At 37.9% G+C, this 26,132-nt stretch overlaps 2 protein-coding genes across 3 annotated transcripts in view; one reads left to right on the top strand and one right to left on the bottom strand.

The window, feature by feature from the left end:
- Nucleotides 1–22,738, top strand: part of LOC129726061 (uncharacterized) — a 58,046-nt gene extending 35,308 nt beyond the window's left edge. Inside the window, exons 2-7 of the mRNA XM_055682647.1 lie at nucleotides 8,593–10,191; nucleotides 10,254–10,592; nucleotides 12,021–12,215; nucleotides 18,814–19,388; nucleotides 19,444–19,681; nucleotides 21,436–22,738. Coding sequence (XP_055538622.1) covers nucleotides 8,672–10,191; nucleotides 10,254–10,592; nucleotides 12,021–12,215; nucleotides 18,814–19,388; nucleotides 19,444–19,681; nucleotides 21,436–21,496 — 2,928 coding nt within the window. The 5' untranslated portion in view covers nucleotides 8,593–8,671 and the 3' untranslated portion in view covers nucleotides 21,497–22,738. The remainder of the gene's footprint in view (nucleotides 1–8,592; nucleotides 10,192–10,253; nucleotides 10,593–12,020; nucleotides 12,216–18,813; nucleotides 19,389–19,443; nucleotides 19,682–21,435) is intronic.
- LOC129726062 (solute carrier family 25 member 16-like) overlaps nucleotides 22,727–26,132 on the bottom strand; it is a 31,384-nt gene continuing 27,978 nt past the window's right edge. The window contains exon 7 of one of the 2 annotated variants that reach the window (XM_055682648.1): nucleotides 22,727–23,597. In XM_055682648.1, the coding sequence (XP_055538623.1) occupies nucleotides 23,421–23,597 (177 nt within the window). In that variant the 3' untranslated portion in view covers nucleotides 22,727–23,420. The remainder of the gene's footprint in view (nucleotides 23,598–26,132) is intronic. The other variant, XM_055682649.1, reaches the window with a different exon arrangement.

Below are 26,132 nucleotides of genomic sequence, written 5' to 3' on the forward strand. Positions count from 1 at the left end.
TATTTACGAAGCACGGTGAGTAAGTTTTTTCGTGTTTGTTGATATTTTCGCTTCTGCTCTGGTTGGCACACGCACTCTACAAGGCAGTTTTTTCCTGTCGGGTACAGAGGTAAAAATTGGAAGGTATCACTCGTTTGTATGCTTTTTACGAAATCAAACAGATTCTAATGTAATTGGCAACCGTAACCAAACTGCGAAGCAATTCCTTTGCCTAAAATGCTGAAATTGACATGAAATTGACGTATATTTCAAACCGTTTCGTGGAAGGATAGAATACATCAAAATTCGGTAACGGAGGGTGTCTGTCGAATACAAAATTAAATTTAAGTATCAAATTTTTTCAACAGAATAAATTTGGTTTTCTTCTCGCTTTTGATGGGGGGAACGATGGAGATAGTCAAAAAGCTGTGACTGGTAGCCGAACGACGTTTTGAATACCCTTGGTTAAAATCTGTAGAGATTTAAATTAGGTTTATTTTCTTGCTCATTATATTGGAAGCTGTTGTTGGGAAGATCCAGAAGAGTTCCGCATAAATTAATATTGAAGAGGCGGAAAATAAGCACTTCGTAGGCAAACAAAGAAAGAGATTTTTCTGGCATATGGATGAAATTTCTATAGTAACTATTTATTATATAGCAATGTGAAAAAAAGCCTGGTTAATCAACTGCTGACTAACGCTTGATCTCCGTTGGTAGGGGGAAAAGACCAGAACACGCTTGAATGGTACAAAAAGACCCGGCAACATCGAGCAGCCACTTATTTTGCTCAATCTGTAAAGCAATTTTTGGCCAGAACTTTTATTCTTTTAGATGAGGAAATTTGGCTTAATAAATTGCTAACCTCAATATACCTTTCATTGAGACACAAAACAGTTAATTTTTTTTAACATGCAATATGGGATAGAGAATGTAATTTTATTTCCTACACAATCTCATTCCCTAGAGGTACTACTTTCACTAAACAGATCTTAGCCACAAATGTATTAATCTATAGATGTAGTTTTCCTCAAGCTTCTAGTATTCAATTCAATTCTTTTCGATTGCGAACCAGTGAAAAAAAAACTTTGAACCAATTGGAAAAGCAGCGGCTAATTAACCACAAGCAAGCTTTTTGTTCTTGATGTTTATTTTAGAACCATGTTGTAAGAGGCTTCATCTTTTTCTAAGTTATGCCAGTTTTCCGGTTTCGGAAGACACAAACAGATTTTATTCTGTATGTAATAATAATGTACGAGAAATGAGGTTCGTATCATAACCCACTGAAACAGGAAAATAAGACGTTGTATCGTGTTACAGCTTAGACGAAAAGCCAACCAACTTCTTCTCGTGTCGGATGGAAACAGATAGCAGAAAATGCAGCTTACTCTCAGCCACGCAACAGTTTATTTTTATTAAATGAAATTTCAATATATTCAACAGAAGAATCTTATTCAACGTTGGCAGTCATCGTAACCGTTGGCGCTCTCACCTATAACAATATATCCCTTATCGTGTTGCGGCTTGAAAGGACAAGCGATTTCTTCCTTTCGTTTCCGGATGAAAGTAGATAGTAAGACATGACGCACTTTCAGCCACGCTGTTGTGTGTTACCTATTGCTATTTGATATGAAATTTATTTGAGCCGGTGCATAATATTCTGTCGACAGTGCTAAGAACAACAGCTCAGCACTGATTGGTCAAAATCTGCATTTCGACAATTTTTAATCGTACAATATTTGCATAATCAAATCACAATTTCCTGCATTTGGGCGAATGCGGTGCTAATTTTCTAGTCGATTGCTGCGAGAAAGAAGAAAATCGGTTGAAAACTAGCCGAGTTATAAGCATTTGAAATTAGAAAAAAATCGACCCCTGTAGCGGAGCTTCCTTAGAGAAAAACGTTCAATTGTGATCTCTAACGATGTTAGATTTTTGTTGGTAAGCTACAAATTTTATTTTCTTTTTGTGTCTGCCCCCCTTCCCACCCTTTAAAAAGTTTTCCGGAAAAATTGGTTGTAAAATGTATTTCCAACATACCCCCTTCCTCACATTAGTCGGAAGGGGTATCAAACCATCATAGAAACGTTTTTTGTGTTATGAAGTTCCCACAAATTTAGTTTCATTTGCTTGATCAGTTCTTGAGATTTGTAGAAATTTGTGTTTCATTTATATATAGCCATTTATATAGCCCTTCCTTCCAGAGAAGGGAGAGGTGTCGATTCACCATAGAAAAATTTCTTGCTTTTGTCAACCTCTCCACGCCAATTTTGATTCCATTTACTTGATTAAATGTCGAGTTATGCAGATATTTGTGTTTCGTTTGTATGGGACCTCTTTCCTCTAGCCCTCTCCGACCGAGCCCACACAATTTTGTAGGTAAAAAATGATTGATAACAAAGCCTAAATCGAAGCAAATCCTACATAAAAACACTTGCTTGCTCCGTTTTTTTTATTTTGGTGTACGGTACATTTTTGAGTAATGCCCTTTTGAAGGTCGTAAAGTACAAAAAAGTGATGTAAAAACGACGAAATACTTATTGTAAAGCACGTTTTTCAACCACCATTTATAAAATAACTTCCAAATAGTTTCTACACATTCCAAAGGTTATATTTTAAGACATTTACGACCGGAAAGATTTATTTGAACATCCCACAGTGTACAGTGGTCTAAACTCGGAAAATCGTGATCGTTTTAAATTTGACTGTGAAAAATTGATTTAATGTACTCAATGTCTTGCTCCGTTTTTTTTTATTTTAGGTAGCAGTTGCGATGCTGACACTAGCGTTGTGAGCAATAAACCAATGAATAGAACGTTCAAAATGCGAGAGAGAAGGTTTTGTTGTCACCTTCTAAATCGATCTCGAAAATTTCATGTTTTTTTCATCGGTTCATCGGTTCGTCGGAAGTCCGATTACAAAGGCTATGTTAATTTTCTAGACCATTACCAGGGACTTGTAATATATAAGTCACCATACGTGCGAAGAAAACAACGACCGCCCGGAATCAAGTCTGTTGCTAGATTGATTTTATTCAACGAATTTTACTTAAACCTAACCTTCCGAAACCCCGGTGAGGAGCAATTATCTTTAACAATTTTCTACCCTATGAATTCTTGGGCTTGTTTCTGTCACCTAATAAGGAAATTTTATCGCCCCTGTCGAGCGATTCCGAACGTAATCGCTTACAATCTAGTATCTTATCCGGTTGAAGGCTGGAGTCCTTGAAAAGGCCTTTCCCAGCTTTCAATAGATCTTCGACGGACAGACTCCAATCGGTTACCACGTTGTCGATTTTCACTGCACAAGCTGGAATGTACACTTGGTACTCCAACGTGAAAAGCTCACAAACAGCAATCTCATTTGCTTGCTTGAGGCTAAAAGACGCAGTTTATTGGGGCGAGCTTAAGTGATTTCGGTCACGGCTGAAAACCGTGCCAGATCCCTACTAATCTGCATTGCATTCAATGCCTTAGCTTTCGGCCGAAAGAAGACAACCCAGGGGCCCGGATATCCATCCGGGTATAGTTTTTCCCGATGGATCAGGTCCTGTGAGGCTGCTTTTCCGACCCGCGGCATCTGTACCCGATGGAGATTCTTCCATTAAATCTAACCCTAAAAGGACTTTTTTGTCGCCTACTTGTTTCACTGCCATGCGGCCGTCATTGTTTCTCCCGCAAAACATGGTTTCTAGTATCAGAAACTTATTCCGGTGGGAGAATATCGAGAAACTATACTATTTCGAACTACGCTACAAAAGGCTGCTTTGAATATCTGTTTGTGCAAATGGAATGAATGAAATTCGAAAATCGATTTCCATTGGCACTCTACTGTTTATGGCATGCGATAAACAAAAATTCTAATATTGTTTTCGAATTGACCACAGACTGAACTACGGTACGGTTTATTCAAACAGCACGTGCGTTGCACGGTAAGCAGTATCAATAAAGAAAGCAGGAAAACACTTCTTATTTTACGTTGTTTTCTCCTAATCTCTCCCATTAATATTTTCCCTCACTCATATCTCTACTATAACACAACCCTCATTCTAATTCCGTTTTGCCTAATGATCGTCATTGATGTAGGTTACTCTCTTTTCAATATTTTTAAAATTCACATTTTTTATCAAAACCCATCCCAAAAAGAGTTTCTGGCTACACCACTGTTACAGCTGATCTGACTTTGAATACGATTTGTTGTAGTTGCTGTACACACGTCTCGCTCTAGTACACACGTCACGCCTACCGAAAATGTAACTCTCAGTAGCCACGTATTAAAGATTGTGTACCCGATTACTGCAGCGAGAGGACAGTTAACTCTTACTGCATGCTGGCCCGACCCGCAGCAACCTATTTTAGCGCAGTAAGGCTGAGCAGGCGACTCATTCGATAGCAGAGCAGACGGGCCGACCGGTGGACTGTATAGCATCGTTGGACATGTCCAGACATGTTGGTAATGGATCTGTCACGTCGCGTTGGCTTTTAGCGGTAGATGTTGCTTGCTAGCTTGCACTGTGTGCGGAGAATAACAAGAGAACTGAAACTATCCGGTGTCATCGGTAAATGGCAATCCATAATGATGCCAAACTAAGCAAACTCTTCACTATTATAAGAAAAACCAATATTTTTCAAATGCTTTAAATCAGGCCTGTCCAATCTTTTTGACACGAGGGCCAAATTTCACAATCCACAACAGCTGTCGGGCAAAAATTTTGAAAACTTTAAAATTTCCGCTAATGTTTAGATTATGTACAAATATATATTAACCCTCTAGTGCCCAAGTTAATTTCTAGATGGGTTTCGGTAAAATCACTATGAACCATTATAAACACTTCTTAAGTATTTATTGAAGCTTTTCAGGACTTCGACTGAAGCCCGCCAAATGGCGGTATTGGGCACTAGAGGGTTAAAATATCATGCTGGTTAACTTTGATTTTGATTTAAAAGCAGTCCATTTTAGATTGAAAAGCCAAGGGTGATACCAGTTGAAGCTTACCATGATAAAAGTAAACTTACAAGCCACAGCCATAACAAATATGGAAAACAAACAATGATTTTTTTAAAATTTTCTCATGCTAAAACAGGATTTAAATTAATTGTTGTAAGATTTTAAAATGACATGAGCTTGGAGAATCAATGAGAAACTTGAAACTATTGGCTTTTTCACCAGAACACGTGCCATATTGATATCAAAATCTGATACCGAAATCCGCAAATATGATTCTCGTCTGATGAAGATGAACGACAACTTTTTTTTTACTGCCTCCATTCTTTTGAAGTCGTTCTTCATTTTTGAAATGTCGATACGGATTGAAAGTTTCAACACACTAAAAACAGGATGTCATTACTTGTTAAATAAGTTCAAATTATACAAAGATGTTATCTATCATAACAAATTCTAATCCGAATATATCAACACGTGGGCCAAATGTGAAACGTGTGAAAACTTAACGCGGGCCGCGAGAAAAGAAGCCGAGGGCCGGATGTGGCCCGCAGACCGTACGTACGCGTACGTTGGACAGCCCTGCTTCAAATCATAGTTGAAGAAAAACTAAAATATTTTAATGTCTGTTTTCAAAACTTTTGACAGCGATAACAAGTTACGCAGAAAAATGTACAATTGAGTTCTAGCTTTTCTTCGTGTTCATTTCTCAGCTGCGGCCGGTGCAGCTATCGAAAATTTTTTACTTCTCTTGCCGTTCTCTAGTTTATGATTCTTTGTTTTGCTACTCGGCCATGACCAATTTGACTCTCAGTAGTCACGTATGAAAGCTTTAGCTTGCAGAGATTGACTCTTACTGGAAACCAGTTTCCAGGCTCGACCCAATTCAATTTTCAACAATTTATATAGTTTTTACGTCTCAGCATTTAGAAATACATTGTTAAATAAATTTACAGGGAATACTAGCACCTAGCATAAAACTGCACTAAATATTAGCACTTAAAAATACTACAACTCCTTCTACTATTTGTTTTCATGGAATATAAAAATTCCGTAGTTCAACCTGCTACTTTTTTTAAGGCTGGGTTGAAGGAATGCTGATTCCGCACCGAAAATAATTTGCTTTTTGCTCCATACCAATGATTTCATTTCAAATTTTCGCTAATCCACTTTTGAAAAATATGCCATCTATCACGTCACAAGTTTTATGGTTTTATACCACGATACAATCGTTTTTCTTATATCACGATACAATCGTTTTCATTTTAAACCAAGAATTCAAGCCAACTTTAAACTGTTGAAAAGCCTCCCCAGCTGGTCTCGAGGTACGATGTTGGCCTAACAAGCCAGTCGTCGTAGGTTCGAGTCTTGACTCGGGAGAGACTGTTAGTGTCAGTAGGATCGTAGCGCTAGCCCCGCAATTGTCCTGTACACTTAACAGTTGGCTGCGAAGTCTGTGTATAGTAAACAGAAGGTCAAGTTCCGAATCGGAATGTAGCACCAAGGCTTTGCTTTGCTTTTTTTATAAACTGTTGAAACATGCATGTGTTTTAATAACAGCCCATAGGTACAGTCAACAGTAAACAGTAAGAGTTACAGTAAATTAACCGATTTCAGCGTCATTATTTTCCACTTAGTCCCGGGAAACAAGGAGTGTTTATCAAGTCAAATTAGTAGTGAGAAAAGATACGCTATTATATCATGGGGAAAGGGGACCGCCTATGACCAAGAACAATCTATTATTCAAATTAAACCACCGAAAACCACTTTGATCCAACTTTCTTACCATTTAATGCAGGGAACGGAAAGCAAACCTGGTAAACAACAAACAAGCTATCAAATCACTCGCCCATCCTTCTCCTTGTTTGTCACGTCCGCCCGAGTCAAAGCATACCCTCCGGGTTCGATTTCACAGGATAAATTGTAACAGCAAATTTATTCGTTTGTTTTAGCTGGATTGGCGGTACATCTTGCACATAGAGTACAACGTTTGAAATTATCTCCATTTCCCACCGAGTATGTTAAAAAACTATTCCGTCGATTGTAGACTGAATAAAACATTTTTGTTCAGATTCGCAGTCAAGGAATGGAACGCCCAAAACAACATTGAATCAGTCCACAAAACTGATCCCAAGGTCATTCGGCTAACGCTGTGACACGTCTCTCATTCGTTCTGACCAAAATCATATCTAATGAAACAACTGGAAACTGACTTATCCACACATGGCCACAAGCTCCCGACTGTTGCCACGGGCCAGCCCACGCACGTAATATAAATCTTCGGAATTACCTATTATCCATCCATCCTGTTAAAAACTTTTGCGACGCAATCGTCCGTACCGGAAACTGCCCATCTGTTGTTTTACGGATGGCGTAGTTTCAAGGTGGAATTCCCGTCAATCGAAAGCAATCACGTATCTACTCGAATCTTTACTACCTATATACAGCATACTATTTGAGAAGTTTTCATTCAGCAGTTCTGGTGTTGACCTATCTGAACCTCGATTATTTATTTTTCGAGTAAAGTGTGTTTACTACAGATGCAGAATGGAAACATTCACCCAACATATAGATTTTTCTGCAACGGTGAACGTCGACCCCACGAAAACACGTAGTGCCATTTATTACGTTATATTTCGTGAAGTTGTTTTGATTGCATCTTTTCTTTGGCTTTTATAGGATTAGGAAACGGTCCGTTGAGTAAATAGTATAATTCTCACGTAGGTGTCATATGTACAACCCTCTCTTTTTTATGCTAAGGATGATTGGAAATGAAAAATCATACACAACTTTAGAAAAATTTCCCGTAAGCAGGGGTACTAGCAATATTTTTCTCTCACTCACAAATCCTACAAAGTATTCAACCTACTTCGTAATTGAATACATTCCGTTCTATTCGAATAGTACCAGCTACGGAATGATCTGCTGCTTTTAGCCAGTTTATTTTGCTAGCAGAGCGGTCCCCCAACGCCACTTAGAACTGTCGGAAAAAGAGTAACTCCGTCGGCACTCCACTCCACATACGACCCTCTTTCGCATGAAAACCACTCCCCACAGCCTGGATATAAGGCTACAGCAATTATGAACATGTTTTGCACTTGTGTACTCATGGAGAGCAAACATTGCTTGTGTGCCGGCTGCTTTACACCTTGTACAGAAAGTGCATTAGAATCAATTCTTCGCTGGTTCGTTGGTTAGTTAGTTGGTGTTATTCAGGAAACAGCAGATCAACCCAATCCTCTCAAGCTGCTTCGGTGTACGTGACACGTTTATGCCGCTTTACAGAAGCTGCCTGTGTCAGGTGCGAAAATGAAGTGCTAGGATGGTAGAGAGTTCTAATGAATTTTAGATTATTTTCCACCAGTGTTGGTTGTCTTGTGGCTAGGTTTGATCGTAATTATTTACGAAACAGACAGTGACTGAAAACTCAACCTACCGTGACGCTTTACTTAATACCTATTAAAATAAGAGCTAATCTTCTGCGAAATTGAAATTCCACTGGTGCCATGTCACAATACGCCACCATTAGATTAACATACGCTTGTCTCATGAACAGCAAACAATGAATGGCGTTCCCTCCGGGAAAACAACATGACTCTGTCGTGAAGTGAAAAAAAACTTTGGAGACGTGAAATTCTGAAATGTGTTTTTTTTTTTCATCTCCATTTTCCCCAGATTACTACAAAAGCCCCCACGTAGCAATGATTAACGCACCGTCTAGACCTGGCTGTCCCCTTCCCTGCCGAACTGCCCGATGGACCGGTTCGGTACGTACCGCACTGGAGATGATGGAGATCGGCCAGCTTACTCCTACGGTACCGATTCCAGCACGTCCTCTCAGTCCTATGTGCGTCCGTTCGACACAATAAGAGCGCTGCACGAAACAATCGTTTCACTGCGGACCGCCCTGGAAGAGAGTCGCCAGGACAACGATCGGTTGCGGAAGCAAATCAGTGTCCGAAGTATCGTAGACGAGGGAAAAAGCTACCTCCAGCAGCAGCAGGAGGAAACAATCGAGGACAACCCAAATTTTTCGATCATCGAATCCGACGAGAAAGAAATTCCGGAAAAGAAACCGAAGAAACTGAAAAAGAAGTACAAGGTAAGAATACCAGAAGATAGAAGCGAAACAGAGGACAGAACAACCTCGGATCAGGAAGAGACACGAAAAAAACCGTCAACAAAAGATGCTAGGCAACAGAAAGTGTCTATAGTTCCGGATATTCAAATAGTTTCACATCCAGCTTCAAGCCACTCCACGATGGCATCCCGGATCGACGTAAAAATAAAGGTTTCCTCCAACATCAACGTCGACGGTAGCAGTTCCGAAGCTGACAGCTCGGAACCGACTAGAGTAACTGTAGAAACAAAGGAGCGGGACGCTCCCGAAATGCCCGAGGATGAAGACAAAACGCTTGCCGAGGAGCAGGAAGATTCCACAGGCAACACAACGATTCGGGAAGAGTTTGTCAAAGGCGATGTGTCGAATTTGAAGATAAACATCACCAACGAGGAAAACCTCAGCGTAATCAAATCTACCGAAGGCATCAACATTAAACAGCAATCGTCGGAGAACCTTCATGTGGACGTCGATCAGCAAAGTAATCCGTCGATTTCCGAAGGCGATAACTCGGTCTTCACAGAGGAAGTCGCGACTCCGGTTGAACCTGATCCGCCGGGAGCCGCCGGTTACACGACACCGCAACCGAGAAGGTCGGTGAAGAAAAGTGAATCCGAGAACCAAGAAGAAGTGGACGACATTGAACTGATCTTTTCGTCGGACGACAACAAAGACATCATTCAGGAGGACTTGGTATCGATTTCCGACTACGAACCGTGGCAAGAAACGGGCCAGTCTGGAACGCCAGTTCTCATTAACTTTCGGAACCTTTCTTCAGATCAGGAATCACTTAAGAAGGACTCGATCGAACGAAGCGACAGTGATGCGGTTGAAGGCGACGGGTCTAGTAGGGATTTACCAAAAGAAAAGAGCTTAGAAAGTCAGGATTCCCTGGGGGCAGATAATGTTAAGAAAAGTATAGATTTCAGTACAAAATCGTTGGAAAAGGACTCCAGCTTAGATGACGGAACGGGGGAAGTGAATCGGGGCGATTCCTTCGACGTGGGTGCTATCAGTGGAACGAATACGTTGGGGAAACGCTGGACTAATTATAATGTGCTTATCGAGACAGACATTTCCAAATGTGGAATCGCGGAAGACAACATATTGGAAATGGGCAGGAGAAATACCTGCCCGAATCCTCCAGCTTATAGGTAAGTTTTTCTTTTAATTTTGTCTTGTTGACTAGTTTTTAACAATGTCATTCCAACTGCAGACCTATCATTCACACGCGAACTCCGGCGGCAGCCGTTTCCAACCGAAGTCCACTGGCGGTGAAGTTCTCGCGAAGCCCTCGAACCTACTCCCCGCATCAGTATCTACCACCGGGGAAAACTCTACGAACCGTTACAGCCGCAGACTGTGTCGGCGGGTCCGCCGGATCCTCCGATGAAGCCAAACGGTCTCGAGCAGCTCAAACGGACATCACGGCACTCTCCCAGCAGTGGCGTTCGGAGACCCATCTATCCGGGACGGAAATCGGCTCCGGACTGTACACGCTACCGTCGAAGTTCGTTCCCCCGCCGGCGATCGGCACGCGCAAGTATACACTACGGTAAGTACGCTTCATGGTGGATTGGATTTTATTTGCCCTGCGAGATAGATGGTAACAATTCCAGTGAGCAAGCAAAAAAGCAATCACTGCCTCTATCGGCAATCTGTCAAATTCTCGGATTTCATCTCTTCTCGCTCTTTTTGTTTGCTGTTGGTCCTTTCGTGTTGCGAAATCCGAATCTGTTCTAGCGAAAAGCCATGTATGTGGCAAATTGGTGTGCGTAATGCTGGGTAAAGGAAGGCTATGACGAGACAAGGCAAGGTTCTATGTAACATAACTCTAATGTGAGAAGGCGAAGCACGATCGATGTTGATTTACGACATAATGGCGTGAAATTCAATGCCTATATTTTCGAATGAATCAATCAGTCTAATGGGGATATAGAGATTGATTTCCACGAAGCTCGCGCGTTTCGAACACGAACATCTCAAGTGGTTTAAAGCTGTAGGTTGCAAGCTGTAGAATCAGTAAATCTTACCACAGAATTCCTATAAACAAATTATTACACCCGCAGTCCAGATGTCACATCAAACTGTCTCGTCCTCATACCCAACCCTACTGCATCACCTTCTGGACGAAAATATCACTCGACACATTTACTGGACTGCACCCAACACCACAGCGGTGATCCGAAGCCTAACCGCATCGTATCGCATTATGCAACGCAATTTATTTCCTCCCCGTACACTTACCAAGCGAGCATATTCTATCGCCCTTCAGCAGGAAACAAGGCATATGTGCTGCACATGTCATGGTCCTTGCTGTTTGATGACGACGCTGGGTGCAGTCAATGCCGGTAGAATAGCTTAACCGATAAAACGAACGAGAAATTTTCCCATCCATCTATTTTAGACGGACTATCGCACAGTTCATCATGCGCCTCCATAACATGAATACTAATAATGGAGCCAAGTAGTGAAGCGTGCAGTTTGATACTTAGTAGATTCAACCTCTTAAATTTCTTTAGGAAATCCTTTTTCGACCATGTTTCGCAACGTAAAAGACACTAAGTTTCCTTTCCACTGTATCCTTCCTAATGTGGCGTGACGGCACTTCTAATTGATGATACTCATAAATCTGGCGCCGCCTCTAATCTCCATTATAACCCTATATATGGTGGGTCGTTCATTTCATTTTAGCTGCAAGCAGCTAAAGCAAGGAAAACCTTTGATTTGTGTTTTATTTGTCTTCGGGATGGTTTCGCCCTTCCGGTGTCAATTATTTCGTAACCAAGTGGCAAAGGTTTCCATTTTTCCTCGTGCCCCATATTGTATTGCCCCAGAATAAAGTCGAAAACCAGAAGTATCGCCCCTTAAACTGGTACACATGTACTGTACACATATCACAATGAAAATGTTGTATCTCTGTTTCACGCTTTCGAATGTGGAACCGACCGACCGACCGACCGACCGCGAACACACACCACAGACCATCCGATAAAACCCAAGAGGCCCGTCGAGTGCTGTTGAGCGATATCAATTTCACCAGCATGGTACCGGAGCTGTCCCGTTCGGCGGATCACCTCTGCCAGCAGGAGCAGGAGGAAGACGAGGAGAACAACGAGAACCGGTCGCCCAACTACTGCAAGGGCAATTTGCTCAAGACGCCGGAGACCGTCAAGGGGTGCGGTATCTGATGATGTTGCTCCACCGAGTGGGCCACCAGTGATGTTTCAATCTGGAAACATATATATATATTTCACGGCTGTAAACCCTTGTCAATTGAGATTCTTGAGATGGATCCTGACAATGGCATTGTTGTTTGAGATTTATTATTTATTTATTTCTTTACTTAAAACATTACTTCTAAATCTTGACTTACAAAGTTTGTTATTAACCGGTACAAAGTCGTTTTCAACTGAATTGCCGATTTTGACTTATGCCATTTTTGACACCTAAAATGTAATATTTTTTAGTTACAATCTAGCTTTCAAATAAGACTTTTTGAAACTCTAACTTTTTAATTTTTTAGACTTTTTATATTTTTACATTCTGTTTATTTGACTTTTTGAGGTTTTGAACCTTCTGACCCTTCAAATTATTGATCTTTTAACTTTTTAGGTAATTGGTTTTCCAACTTTTTGATATTTCGGCATTTTTACCTTCACACCTTTTATCTAGTGACCTTTGGCCCTTTTCACGCCCTTTTACCCAGTTTTACCTTAAACCTTTTCGCATTTTGTCTGGATAACTTTTCAAATCTTTATGTTTTGAATTATTTGACGTTATCAGATATTTTGACCTCTTCATTTTTTTTTTCGACTGTACCGTCTTTAAAATTTTTCAGCGTTTTTACTTTGAACTTTCTTACCATTTTACTTTTTGGCTTACTGTATGTTTGTTTTTTTTTTTAACTCTTTGACCTTTCGATTCATCGACCTAGTTGTACTTTTGAGCTTTTGACTTATTGACCTTTTGCCCGTTTCTCGTTTAGTTTTTTAAATTCCAAACCGTTTACTTTTTGATTTTTTTACCTTTTCACGTTTTGATTTAATTATTAGGTTTTGATCTTTCGAGCTTCTGACTTTGTGATATTTTATTTTCGGATGCGTTCAACTTTTCACTTTTTGATTTGTTGATCTTCCGATTACTTAGCGTTTTGACTTTCTGACATTTTAATTTGGACATTTTATTTTTTGACTAATTGGTTTGTTTGTTGACCTTGCGAGACATTTTAATCTCATCTTTTTGGGTTTTTGGTTTTTAACTTTTCGACTTTTTGACCTTTCGATCCATCGAGCTTTTGCCTAGTTGACTTTTTGAGCTTGTAACTGAACTTCAATCTTTTTTACGTTTGATTTTTTTTTGATTGCTAATCGTTTAACCTTTCGATTTTTCTACCTTTAAACGTTTTAATTATTCAACCTCTGACCATTCTAGCCTTTGGCTTTGTAGCATTTCAATATCTTGATATGTGGACCTTTCAACCTTTTAGCTCTTTTATTCGTTGACTTTTTCGCATTTTTATTTGAGTTTTGTGATATTTGATTTGTTTCTCTTTTGGCCTTTTAGCGCTTTTGACTTTCCCGCATTTCATTTGATCTTTTGAATTTTTTGACGTTGTCAGTTGTCACACACTTAGAGCTCCTTATTTTTATTTTTTTTTTAATTTTTCAACGTTTTAATTTGAACCTTCGACCATTTTACTTTTTGAGTTTTTTTTTTAACTTTTTGACTCGTTGAGCTTTTGATCTATCGACCTTTCGCCTAATTGATTTTTTGAGCTTATAACTTATTACATTTTTTTACTCTTTTGCGTTTGATGTATTTGACCTTCGGCCTTCTGAGCTTTTGAATTTTTATGACTGCAATGTATTTAACTTTTGTTATTAATTTTTTAGCCTGGACTTTTTAACCTTTCGAACTTCGAATTCTTTGGCTTTTCACTATTTTACTCTTTTGACTTCTTCGTTTTCTAAATTTTTTCGCTTTTTCTCCCTTTGTTTTTCTGATTTTCTGTCTTTTCACATTTTGATTGTTTTATTTTGGTTTTAAGCCTTTTGAGTCTTTTCTTTTTCTATTTTTGCATCTGTTCATCTTCTCCTCTTATCATATATTTGTCTTTTCATCCTTTGATCTCCTCAAACTCACATCTTCTCGTCTTCTCATTTTTTCATCCTCTCATATTGTCATTTTCTCATAATATCTTCTCTTCTTCTGAGCTTTTCAACTTCTCATTCTCTTTTACGCTTTCACGCTATTATTTTTTTCCCCTTTTCCTCCTTTCTTCTATTAATTTTTTTATATTTTTAATCTTTTAATCTTTAAATCTTTTCATCTTTTTAACTTCTTATCTTTTTATCATTTTATCTATTTATATTTTTTTAGCTATTTGAATTTTTATCCTTTTATATTTTCATCTCTTCATTTCTTCACCTTTTTACCTTTTCATCTTTTTATCTTTTCGTCTTTCTACTTTCTCTTCTTCTCATCTTTTCATCTTTCTATCTTTTTATCTTTTCCTCTTTTCATCTCATCATCTTCTCATCCTCTGATTTTCTCATCTTTTCTTCTTCTCATCTTATAATTTTCTCATCTTCTCTCAACTTATCATTCAGTTTTTTCATCTTTCCATCTTTAAATAATTTGTTTTTTCGTCTTTTCATCTTCTCACCTTCTCATCCTCTCATCGTTTAATCTTTTCATATTTTCATTTCCACATATTTTCATCTCCGAATCTTTTCATTTTTTTATCTCTTAATTTCTCCATCTTTAAGAAACTTAAATCTTTCAATTATCTTTTAATTTTTCCATCCTATAATATTTTCATCGTTAAATTTTTTCGTCTTTTCTTTTTTTCATCTTCTCATCTTTTCATCTTCACTTCTTCACATTTCCATTTTTTCAGCTTTTCAATTTGTAATTTTTTCATGTTTTGATTTTTTAACTAAAAAGACGAAGAGAAGAAAGTATAAAAAGAAAAAAAAAAGAAAAGATAAGAAGATCAAAACATGAAAAAATGACAAATTGAAAAGCTCATTTTTTCAGCTTTTCAATTTGTCATTTTTGAATGAAAAGATAAAAAGATGAGAAGATGAGAAGACAAAAATACGAAGCAATGAAGAGATGTGAAGATGAAAAAATTTTCTCATCTTTTCATCTTCTCATCTACTCATCTTGTTATTTTTTCATTTTTTCACCTATTGATTTTTTCAGCATTTTATCATTTCATTTTTTCATGTTTTCGCCTTCTCAGCTTTCGTCTTTTTACCTTTTCATTTTTTTAATTTTTCATCTCTTTTTTTCATCTTTTAATTTTCCCATTTCTTCATCTTTACATCCTCCCATTTTTTTGTATTTATCTCTTAATTTTTTCATCTCTTAATCATTTAACCTTTAATTTTTTTATCTTTTAATATTATATCATATTTTCGTCTTTTCATCTTTTCTTTTTCACATCTTTCTATCTTTTCATCTTTCCATCTTCTCAAAGAGTAAACTTCTCAACCTCTCATTTTCTCGTCTTCTCGTCTTCTCATCCTCTCATCTTCTCATCTTCTCATCTTCTAATTCGCTTAGCTTTTCTTCCTCTTATCTTATCATTTACTCTTTTTTTTATTTTCTCATCTTTTCATTCTTATAGCTTTTATCGTTCCATTTCTTTATCTTTTTAATTTTTCATGTTCTCATCGTCTCATCTCATCCTCTCATCATCTCGTCTTTTCATTTTTTTCATTTTTTCAACTTTTCATCTGTCCATGTTTTTTCCATCTTCTCATCTTTTTAACTTTTTATCTTCTCCTCTTTTCATCTCACCATCTTTTCATCTAGTCATCTTCTCATCCTCTCATTTTCTCATTTTCATATCCCCTCATCTTATCATCTTTCAATCATTTCATCTTCTCGTTTTCTCATCTCTATATCTTTCTATCTTTTCAAGTTTTAATCTCTTAATATTTGAATTTTTTCATCCTTCTATCTCTTAAACATTTTTTTTTTTCGTCTTTTTATCTTCTCATCTTCTTATCTTCTAATCTTCTTATCTTATCATCTTCTCATCTTTTTATCTTTTCATCTTTCCATTTTTTCGTCTTTTCATCTTTTCTTTTTCTCATCTTTTCATCTCGACATCTTTTCAGTTCTTCATATTTTTGTCTTCTCATCTTTTTATTTTTTTCATCTTCTCATATTTTCATGTTTTCATCTCTTCATCTTTTCTGTTTTTCATCTTTCCATCTTTCCATTTTTTCAGCTTTTCATAATGTCATTTTTCCATCTTTTCATGTTCCGAATTTTTCATCTTTTAATTTTTTTATTCTCTAATATTTCCATCTTTTCGTCTTCCCATCCTTTATTTTTCATCTTTACATCATTTAGTCTTTTAATTTTTTCATGTTTCCATCTTTAAATCTTCTCATCTTCTCATCTTCTCATCTTCTCATCTTCTCATCTTCTCATATCCTCATATTCTCATGTTCTCATCTCCTCATATACTCATTTTAACATTTTCTCATCGTTTCAGCTTCTCATCTACTCATCTTTTCATCTCTTCATTTTTTCAGCTTTTTATCTTTTCATTTCTTTATCTTTTCTCTTTTCATGTTCTCAACTTCTCATCTCTCGTCTTTGCACCTTTTCATCTTTTCATTTTTTCATCTCTTTATCATTTCATCATTTAATCATTTCACCTTTTCATCTTCACAAATATTCAGTTTTTCATCTTTACATCTTTTAATTTTTTCTTCTTTTATCTCCTAATTTTTTCATATTGTAATTTTCTCATCCCTCAATGATTACGTCTTTTCATCTGTTCTTTTTCTCATATTTCCGCCTTTTCATCTTTTGTTTTTCTCATCTTTCCATCTTTTTCATATTTTCATTTTCTCATCCTGTATCATCTTCTCATCTACTCTTTTTTTCGTTTTCTCATCTTTCCATTTTTATAGCTTTTTATCGTTTCAATTCTTTATCTTTTCTAGTTCTCATCGTCTCATCTCTGTATATTTTACTCTTTTTATGTTTTCATCTATTCATATTTTCATCTTTTCATCTTTTCATCTTTCCATCTTTTACAATTTTACGAGAAAATTCGCCTTTTCATCTTCTCATCTTATCTTCTCATCTTCTTATCTTCATATCTTCTTATCTTCACATCTTTTCATCGCATCACCTTTTCATCTTTCCATTTTTTCGTCTTTTCATTTTTTTCTTTTTCCCATCTTTCAGTTCTTTAAATTTTTTGTCTTCTCATCTTTTCATCTTTTCAATCTTTTCACCTTCTTATCTGTTCATCATTTCTTTGTTTCATCTTTCAATTGTTTTCATCTCTTCATCCCTCCATCCCTCCATTTTTTCATCTTTTTATCTGTTCGCTGTTTTTTCTTTTGGTATTTTGAACTTTTGATCTTTTGAAGTTTACCTTGGTCTTTTGATCTTTTGATGTTTCTTTTGACCTTTTGCTTCTTGATCTTTGATTTTTTTAGCTATTCGACTTTGTAACTATTTGTATTTTTGACTTTGTTTGGTTCCTTCACTTTATCATTTTTTCACTTTTTGATGTTTTGATTTTTGACTTTTCAACATTTTCCTTTTTACCTTTTCGTTTGTTTGACTCTTGAATTTTTTATACAAGTTGTTGATTTTTTTTTCATTTTTACTTCTTGACTTTCTGACTTTCCACTTTCAAAATTTTATGGATTAGATTTTTTGACCTTTTGCCTTTTTATGACTTGTTACTTTTTTCCTCTTTTAATCTATTCATGTTTTCTTCTATTCATGATTTCATTTTTTCATCTCTTAATCTTTATGTTTTCATTTTTTCATCTTTTTATCCTTTCGACATTTTTATATCTTAGATCTTTCCACCTTTTTTTCCGTTTGATTTCTTTCTTTTGACTTTTTAAATATTTGACCTCTTCGACTGCTTTAGTTTATGATTTTTCACTTTTTGAAATTTCGATTGTTTAACTTTCCAACTTTTTGTTTGTCTTTTGAATTTTTGAGATTTTGACTGTTCGACACTGACTCAAGTTTTAAACATTTCGACCACTTGATGACTGACTTTTCACTTTTGAAGGTTTTTGAATTAGGATTTTTAACCTTTTGCCTTTTAAATTTTTTGATTTAAAACTAGATGATTCTTAAATCATCATTATTCGTTCTCTTATTGCCCTCTGATTTCTGATATTTTAATGTGACTTTTATCATAGGATTACTCATGATTTTTTTATTATAAACGATTGAACCTTGTTCACTACTTCTTTGCCCTTAACGTGACAGATTCGATTACAGTGCTTTTTCGATATTATCACGGCAAAAAAACATCTTCCCGTGAATCCAACGAAACTGTGGACTTGGTAAAATGATAAAAATCTGTATTTTTTGCTAGATTTCACTTCTATTCGACAAATATGCTAACCTTCATCATTTCCTCGAATCCACAGCCTCACTAGATTCATTGGAAAGTATTTTTTGACCGCAATAAAACCGAAACGGCTCTTTCGGTGTTTCACTTTCTTTTTACCATTGTCTGTTTGACATCATTTTGACGCTTCTATTATTTATTCTGATGACTTTTTGACATGTTCACTTTTCAAATTTTCCGCTCTTGCATTTTTTAAAATTTTGACTTTTTGATTTCCAATGTCTGCATTTGACCGTGATGATTTTTTGCATTTTTTGACAATTTTTTTATTTGGTTCTAAATATGTTCTGTTATTTTCAAGTGACAAACATGATAATTTTATTCCTTGCAATTTATTGAATGTTTTTTTTTCCTGCAGCATCCCGCCCAGCTTCAGCATGACCTCACCAGGAGTCTCCCAGTGGACGGTCAACGAGAGCAGCATCGCCACGCAAACGACGCAAACGGAAGCCTACTGGGCGGATCGGGGTGATTCGTTCGATTCCTCCAAGAGCTACTCGCTCGGCTCACGGTATTCTACGCTGAGCAAACATCACCGCTCCCGGAGTGTCCCGTCGATACGGTGTGCCATCTGCAGGCAGGGTCACCATTCGATAGCACTACGACCGTCCGAGAGTATGCACTACACCCCGCGGGTAAGCTTCCAGGAACCATCGCACAAAATTCGTGGCTCTTTACCCGATCTACGGCACGATTGCAATTGTCCCAGGAGATACGGAGGACCATCGCTGTACAGAATTCATGGCGACTCCGGAGGATCAACAGATAGTTTACTGGAAGAGGCAGAGGAGTTTCTACGAAGGTCTGTTGAGGGTAACATAATGCACGAGGATCCCGAAGAGCACTGTCAGCCTCCGCCGCCACTCACTCCAGCTCCGCATGTTGTCGGACCGAGTAAGCACCGAAGGTGCTCCGAAAATGATATTCAGAGAGGTACAGTTTAGTTGGAACCGATTAGATTTTAAAAGTAAATTTGTTTTTTCTCTAGATTTCATACCTTCGAAACACGCACTGCCATTCTTGCCAAAGACCGCCAAATGTCTCAAGCCGGGACACCTGGCGAAGGTTATAGCCCGCAATGGCCGCGTGGTGGTCGGTCGAGTACGCTATATTGGCCCGCTGGCGGGCACTGACGGAGATGTGGACGAGAAATACGTTGGCCTACAGCTGCCCAACAATCTGGGCGATTGTGATGGATCGATCGATGGAAGGAAATTTTTCGATTGGTAAGTTTTTTCAACATGTTTAATTTTATTAATTTTTCATTTTAACCAGCCAAGTAGCTACATTCATCCGCTCCGACAATCTGTTTAAGTGACTGCGTAGTTTTTCGGGTACAGTTAAGATCCAAAACCGGTCCAGGAAATAAAACTTTTTCTTCAGGCTTCACAATAGTGGCGTGACCGCCACAGTATCTACTTTGAAGAGTAAAAAGCTGTTTCCTTTTTGGTGGAGAATTAATCGGAACCGGTTTTGGGATCAACACATCATTACCTTCCAGGGAAGCTTCGAACGTACAAGCTATACAGTGTGCGCTACCCTTGTCTTTCAAGAAAACCCCGGCAGACACTGGGGAAGCTCTGGATTTCGGAACGTACTGCATTTCCATCAGTCTTAATTTTGATAAAATTTTAGACTGCTGCTTCCTCAAACCTTCCATTTCAACCAAATCAGCTTTGGTTTGCAATTCCTTGTCTTGTTCGTACGCTTTTCGCTTTATACTTTTTTCCAGCTTGAAAACGTCATCGTATAGACATCCTAAATTTCGGCTGAATTCATGTTGTACGAGACTATAGCATTCGTATGAAACGTAGTTCTTCAAATCATCAGCGTACGCCCGTAGAGCTAGCTCGTGTTCCATTACATCCTTATCAGCTTTTGTCACCGAAAAATGGTTGATCTGCTCCGTAACCGTTCGAACAGCATCTACGAACTGTTGCCGATCCTTCTCAATACAGCGGAGCTCACATTTTAGCTGCCGGATCTGGGCATCCGCAAGATCAAGCTGCTGGCTGAGATCTTCAATTTTGATGTCATAATCCAACACAGCCAAAGCCAAACAATCTAAATCGGATGTCAACTTCGCCAGCTTCTTCTCCTGCTCACACAGCTTAGATTCATGCAGGTCGATCTGCTGCTGCATTAACGACATCCTTTCCAGATCCCCTTCTCGTTTTGCCCGAAGGTCACCCAATCCGGCTTCCAGTGCACGTAACCGAATGAGGTAGGCTTTCAAGAGATTCAAAACTTGCCGGACTTCCTCTGCCCGTCGCCTGGCAATCTCAGCAGCTCGTTCCTCCGGATCCATGGCCATAAGGCTAGGGCTTAGCAAACCGGCAACGCAGCCAGCTTCCCATCGGTCTGCAACGGAGAGATCGTCTAGCAGCAAACCTTCGGTCAGTGCCTTACTACTGCTGGAGCCAAGATCCACCAACACTTCGTGATCGTTCAACCCTAACCGGCACACTAGCGATCGCAGGATCTCGAACAGGAGGTGTACATTCACGACTCCAATTTCGGGAATTTCGAAGGCCAGATCCAATAGTTTGCCTAACTTAATGCGATGGTTCGAGGACATTGTGGAGGGTTTGACGGTTGTTTTTGAAACAAAAAATACTAATTTTTACCGGTAATGTGCAAAGCCTACTGAGGTACATGGGGTTTTCAGGACATGTCGCACAGTCATCATGGTTATCATAAATCAACGGGATTTTGACAGTTCAGAAAAGGGATGGAATAGGGATTTTGTTTTTGGTGTTTCCCAATATTGAAAGGAGCTCAAAAAATTATAATTTGCTTTCGAAAGTCCACCTACCGAAGGTGTCCGTTTCTGCTTCTGATAATTTACATACGTGAGCAATAGGAAAAATGAAAAGCACCACCTCCGTAAATTGAAAATAATTGCTCTAACAAGCAACCAACATATGTTGCCAGACCCAGTAAGCCTTTCTAAGCCTATTTTGTAATTCTTCTTTTACAGTGAACCTTTACATGGCATCTTTGTACCGTTTAAGAAGGTTGTCATGGCGTGGAACTCCTAAGCGACACTGGTAGTAACAGTAGCGGCAGAATGAGGCAATTAACGGAAGCTTCCACGAATCGATCGCGCACTTCGAGGGGAGGAGAAGTGTTTTCTGTCTTCTGTTTTCTTCGGTTAAACTTCACCCGCGCGCGAGCTTCCCCATCACGGACCAGAAAAAATAACCACTTTGCTGGTACTGGTGCGATGAAAGGACATCGATTTGTCCTTCAGTGGGAGGAGGAAGCCTTTTCCCAGCGGGTGGTTGGTGAGTAGATTGATGAAATGCAAAATTGACACGTTGAACGTTGGAAGGAGGTTTCCTTTAATTGTGAGTCACAGAAATGCGATGAATGTTGTTTCGTGTTTGCTAAGAGATGTGATTTGAGTGAGTAGAATAATGAAATACAGAAAGATTAAACGATATACGCAGACAACATTACCTAAACTGAATGGAGGATTTCAATGAGAATCAAATCAACGTGGTGAAACAACAAACAGTATGCATGTAAACTTATTACTAGTCAGGTAGAAACAAAAATATATTTGTTAGTCATTACAACAATACAGAAATAATCATCTATGTGAATGTTGTGCTGAAAGAGCACTTTTTTAGGATGGAATCAAAATCATTTTCCGAAAGTTAAACATCGAGTGAACGCAAAATTGATCGAAAGAGGAAAGGCGCTGTCGAAAACAATGGTTACAATAGAAACTGAGCTTTTTCATGCAGAAACTGGTTCAAAAACAGCAGGGTAATCAATTACTCAACTGTAATAATATTATATATAAAGAATGTGAAGACATCTGAAAAGCATCTAATTGGGAAGCATATTTTTGATATAAGTGTTTGTAGGAAGTTCTATCTGTTAGCTATTGGTCGCTTTCAGCCAACAGAATCGATTACTGGAATCACTTAAGAACTGTATTGTAGCAAGCAAGCGAATGAACTTCCTCGCGCCTTCGCGACTCTACTTCGGGAGTACAACAACATTCTCTGTTTGAAACAAAAGCTATCCAGCCGTAAACGCACGGCAGCCTACGCAAGCTAGAAGACACCAGCCTAGTTTTACTACCGAGCTGAAAAGCAAAAGTGATTGTTGTGAAATAGGTGTGAAATAACAGTACTTGAAATGTTATATACCTGTCGTCCATAGTTAGTTAAGCCGAACACATATGAGCTTCAGTCGAACTCAAAACTATCAAAAGTACAGTTGTAACAAGTTGATGATTAAATAAAAGCCAGCTGATGTAACGAAAAATATAGAGTTGCTGTTTTATTTCATCTGTTTGCAAAAGTCTATATACAGGCTAAATTTGTTCGCCATGGCGAAAAGAACTATAAAATCAATTCAAGTCACTGACGTGTTCGAGCACGATGAGAATGAAAATAGTGATATCTCCAATTGATACCTTAATCGACACAAAACCGATAAAGGCAGGAGAGTTCGTGCCAATCTAGTTTTTTTCTTCATGTATTATTTCTACCTATTCTTCGTTAAGAAAGCTAAAAACGAATTTTAAGTACTTTTCTATTATGTATCTTAGGATAGTGCCTACACCATTTTGACTAACACTACAGGTTGAGGAGAATGTGATTTTTTTTATTGTGTAAATTGAACTAGTCCAAATGTAAAACAAACGATAAAATAAATAGTCTATCGGACAGGAATAAAATATTGAAATGGGAGTAAGGCCCCTAACAAGCATCTAAATGCAAAAAAACAAAACATGCTTTTTTGACTAACTTGTAACAGGAAGACCGATAAGGTTTATAAACTTTGTCATTTTTTTTGTCTTGGTTCAAAGCTAACTTTAGCTTTCCTTCCTAAAACCCTAACTGTACCTGCTAAAATGCACTCCCGGAAGCTCTCTTTCTGAATCCTGCACTGATTGCATTCGTTATGCTCACGTTCACACACACATACGCCAGCACTCCAGTAGTCCTAAACCTTCATCCCCGTGTCCAGGTTAAGCGCCTGCTTCATCACTTCGTAGGTACTGAAGGAAACCGCTACCATTGGAATCGCGCGCAAGTAGTTGATCGACATGCCCCGGTAGAGGCCCTTGATGACGCCATTCTCCTTGTAGATGATAGCCAAAGTACGGAACATTCCCATGCTAAAAAAACAAGAACAAAAAAATCATATTTAAAATATTTACCCAAACTTAATTTTCATCTAGTGCCAAGCCCCTTTAGGGTGTAAAAATTAACAGCTTGTTAGAGCTGTACGAGCCCCTCCCGAGACGCCCATTATCGATACAAGCTACGGCTTGTATCAGTCTCGGCAGCTTATCTATCTTTCATCATCAACCACTTTTACTTCCATCTGGCTTGCCGTGAAAATATGCATGTCGCAGAGTCGCAGACGGGCGGCGTCCTCTGATATGACTTCGAAATGACACAATCTCCTCCCGCCGCAAGTGCGCAGCGCTCTTGGCTCTTGGCGGCAAGGTGTGTCTCAGAAATGAAATCGATTGATGCGGCATACCGCATCGTATGACCAACATTTACTGGTGAAGGAATTCCTTTGTGAACCGGTCAGTTTGTTAAAAATGACAAAAGTAAACTGTCAAGGTTTAATCGAAACGAACAAACACCGATGAAATAGGTATTGATTGTCCGCATTGTTAGGGCAAATTTAAGATGTGCCAGTAGTACTAAATTTTAAAACAAATGTTATGCGACGGTTATACGTTTTTTAATCACTGGTTTGTTTTTCATGTGAAAGCTACCATAATTTTTATTGGATTATTATTACAGCTCGAAGAAGTTCCCTAGAAATATTATACCTTTTTAACTAATTCTCTAAATTTTGGTGCACCTAATCAGTTCAGAAGTGCGTCAAAAAGCCGTAGAGTAATTGCTCGCTGGGTTCGTCCCTTTTTCGTCTGCTTACGGGAAAATTTATCCAAATCTTTGAAAAAGTTATCTGTGTTAGGGATACCAAAATTAACAAAAATGGTTATACAGCAATAATCTTTCATTTTTTCCACTTTGACCTTTAGGACAAAACCTGTGTTTATCAGTGTTATCCACTATGTTGTCAAGCGCGTAAACTACACACTCAATTTATCTCGGCAAATTTACCAACAGCTGATCGAACTCGGCGATTTTTCGCGGATGTCAGCGATATATTTCGACAAATATTCGGCAAATATATCGATCTACCGTAAGCCAGCAAGCATTGACATTTCATTTGCCGATGTTCTTGAAAATTTGTCGAAAACTTGTACACTGGGGTCGCTTTTTACGCGGGTTGTTTTTATGCGTTTAAACAGGATATTTTTACAATAACGCGGATAATTTTTTCTCGATTCGGAAGATTATTTGTACGCGGTATCAAATAAGTTTACTATAAATATATCGAGTCTAATCTTTTAAATGCGGTACAACCAACCGCGTAAAAAGCGACCCCAGTGTAAATATATGTAATGGCGTACAAGTGTTATAAGTCAAAATCAAAATTGTTCAGTATGTATTCTATGCCATTTCATCATGTAAAGACTCACAAACAAACAACAATCGTAGGTATTTATTATCAAAATTGGTGGTTCGCCAGGTACGGCCATATTATGTTGTTATAATCGGCCTAGTGAAATGTTACGATCAAATTTCGCTTTTTCACTTCACTTTGTTTGATTCATTACGACGTCTTTTTCAAAGACGACCTAGGACAATTTTTTTATATAGGACCGTAACAATGTCTTTTCCCCGTTAATTTTGAGCAATTTTGTGGAAAAAGTTTTTTCGTATACTTGAATATAATCGATTAAGATTGAAAACACACATTTTTTCATTCTAATTTTTTTTCAATTTTCACATCAAAACTGTACTGGGTCGACATTTAGAGCCTTTTAAAACAAACATTTTGCTTAGCATTGCAAGTACCGTAAATACCTCAATCCTATTTTGGGTTATTGAATTTTTCCATACAAAATACGTTTTTTCTATTTGTTTATCGTTATTTTTAGGGATATCATAAAAAATAACCCTTGGCTTTATTTTGAAAGGAGTCTTAAGTGTATCTATGGAGCAAATTCTGAAAAAAAAAAAACAAGATGGTCTTTCTTCACACGGGATTTTTTAAGGACAATTTACAAACACCGCGGCTTTTTTGAACCTCGGGTTTTTTTTGCACGGGTTTTCTTCCCAGTATGAAAAATACCTTAACTTTATATAACAGTAACAAACGACAGTAGGATACGTCTTACTTAAGTTGAGTGGCGAAAATGTGCCCTTCTAAAATGCATATAATGTTGCAACGTCTTCATCGAAAGAAGAAGCTTTTCCCAAACTTGTTGTATAAAATTCGTTGAAGACAATCAAATTGTTCTCGTGTCGGATGGGAGCAGATACCAAGAGTGCAATCATTGCGTGTTACATCTTGCGCTGTGCGACTGGTGAAAAATTCTTTTCATGGTTACGTTAACTGATGGCAGTCATGAGCATGAATTCTTCATTCTGCTGTGATGTCAAGCTATATAATTGTTGTTTTTATTTTTTCACGGTACGTTCCATCCATGCAAAAAGTGAAGTTGATTGTAATCAATTTGGCAACATAATAAAAATCATATTTTTTTAATTTTTGCGTTCAACAGTACACATATTTGATTACCTGATATTTTTTCCTGAAACTAGAAATAATTACCTTAAA

The sequence above is a fragment of the Wyeomyia smithii genome, chromosome 2 (genome assembly GCF_029784165.1).
Source record: "Wyeomyia smithii strain HCP4-BCI-WySm-NY-G18 chromosome 2, ASM2978416v1, whole genome shotgun sequence".
NCBI classification, from domain to species: Eukaryota; Metazoa; Arthropoda; class Insecta; order Diptera; family Culicidae; genus Wyeomyia; species Wyeomyia smithii.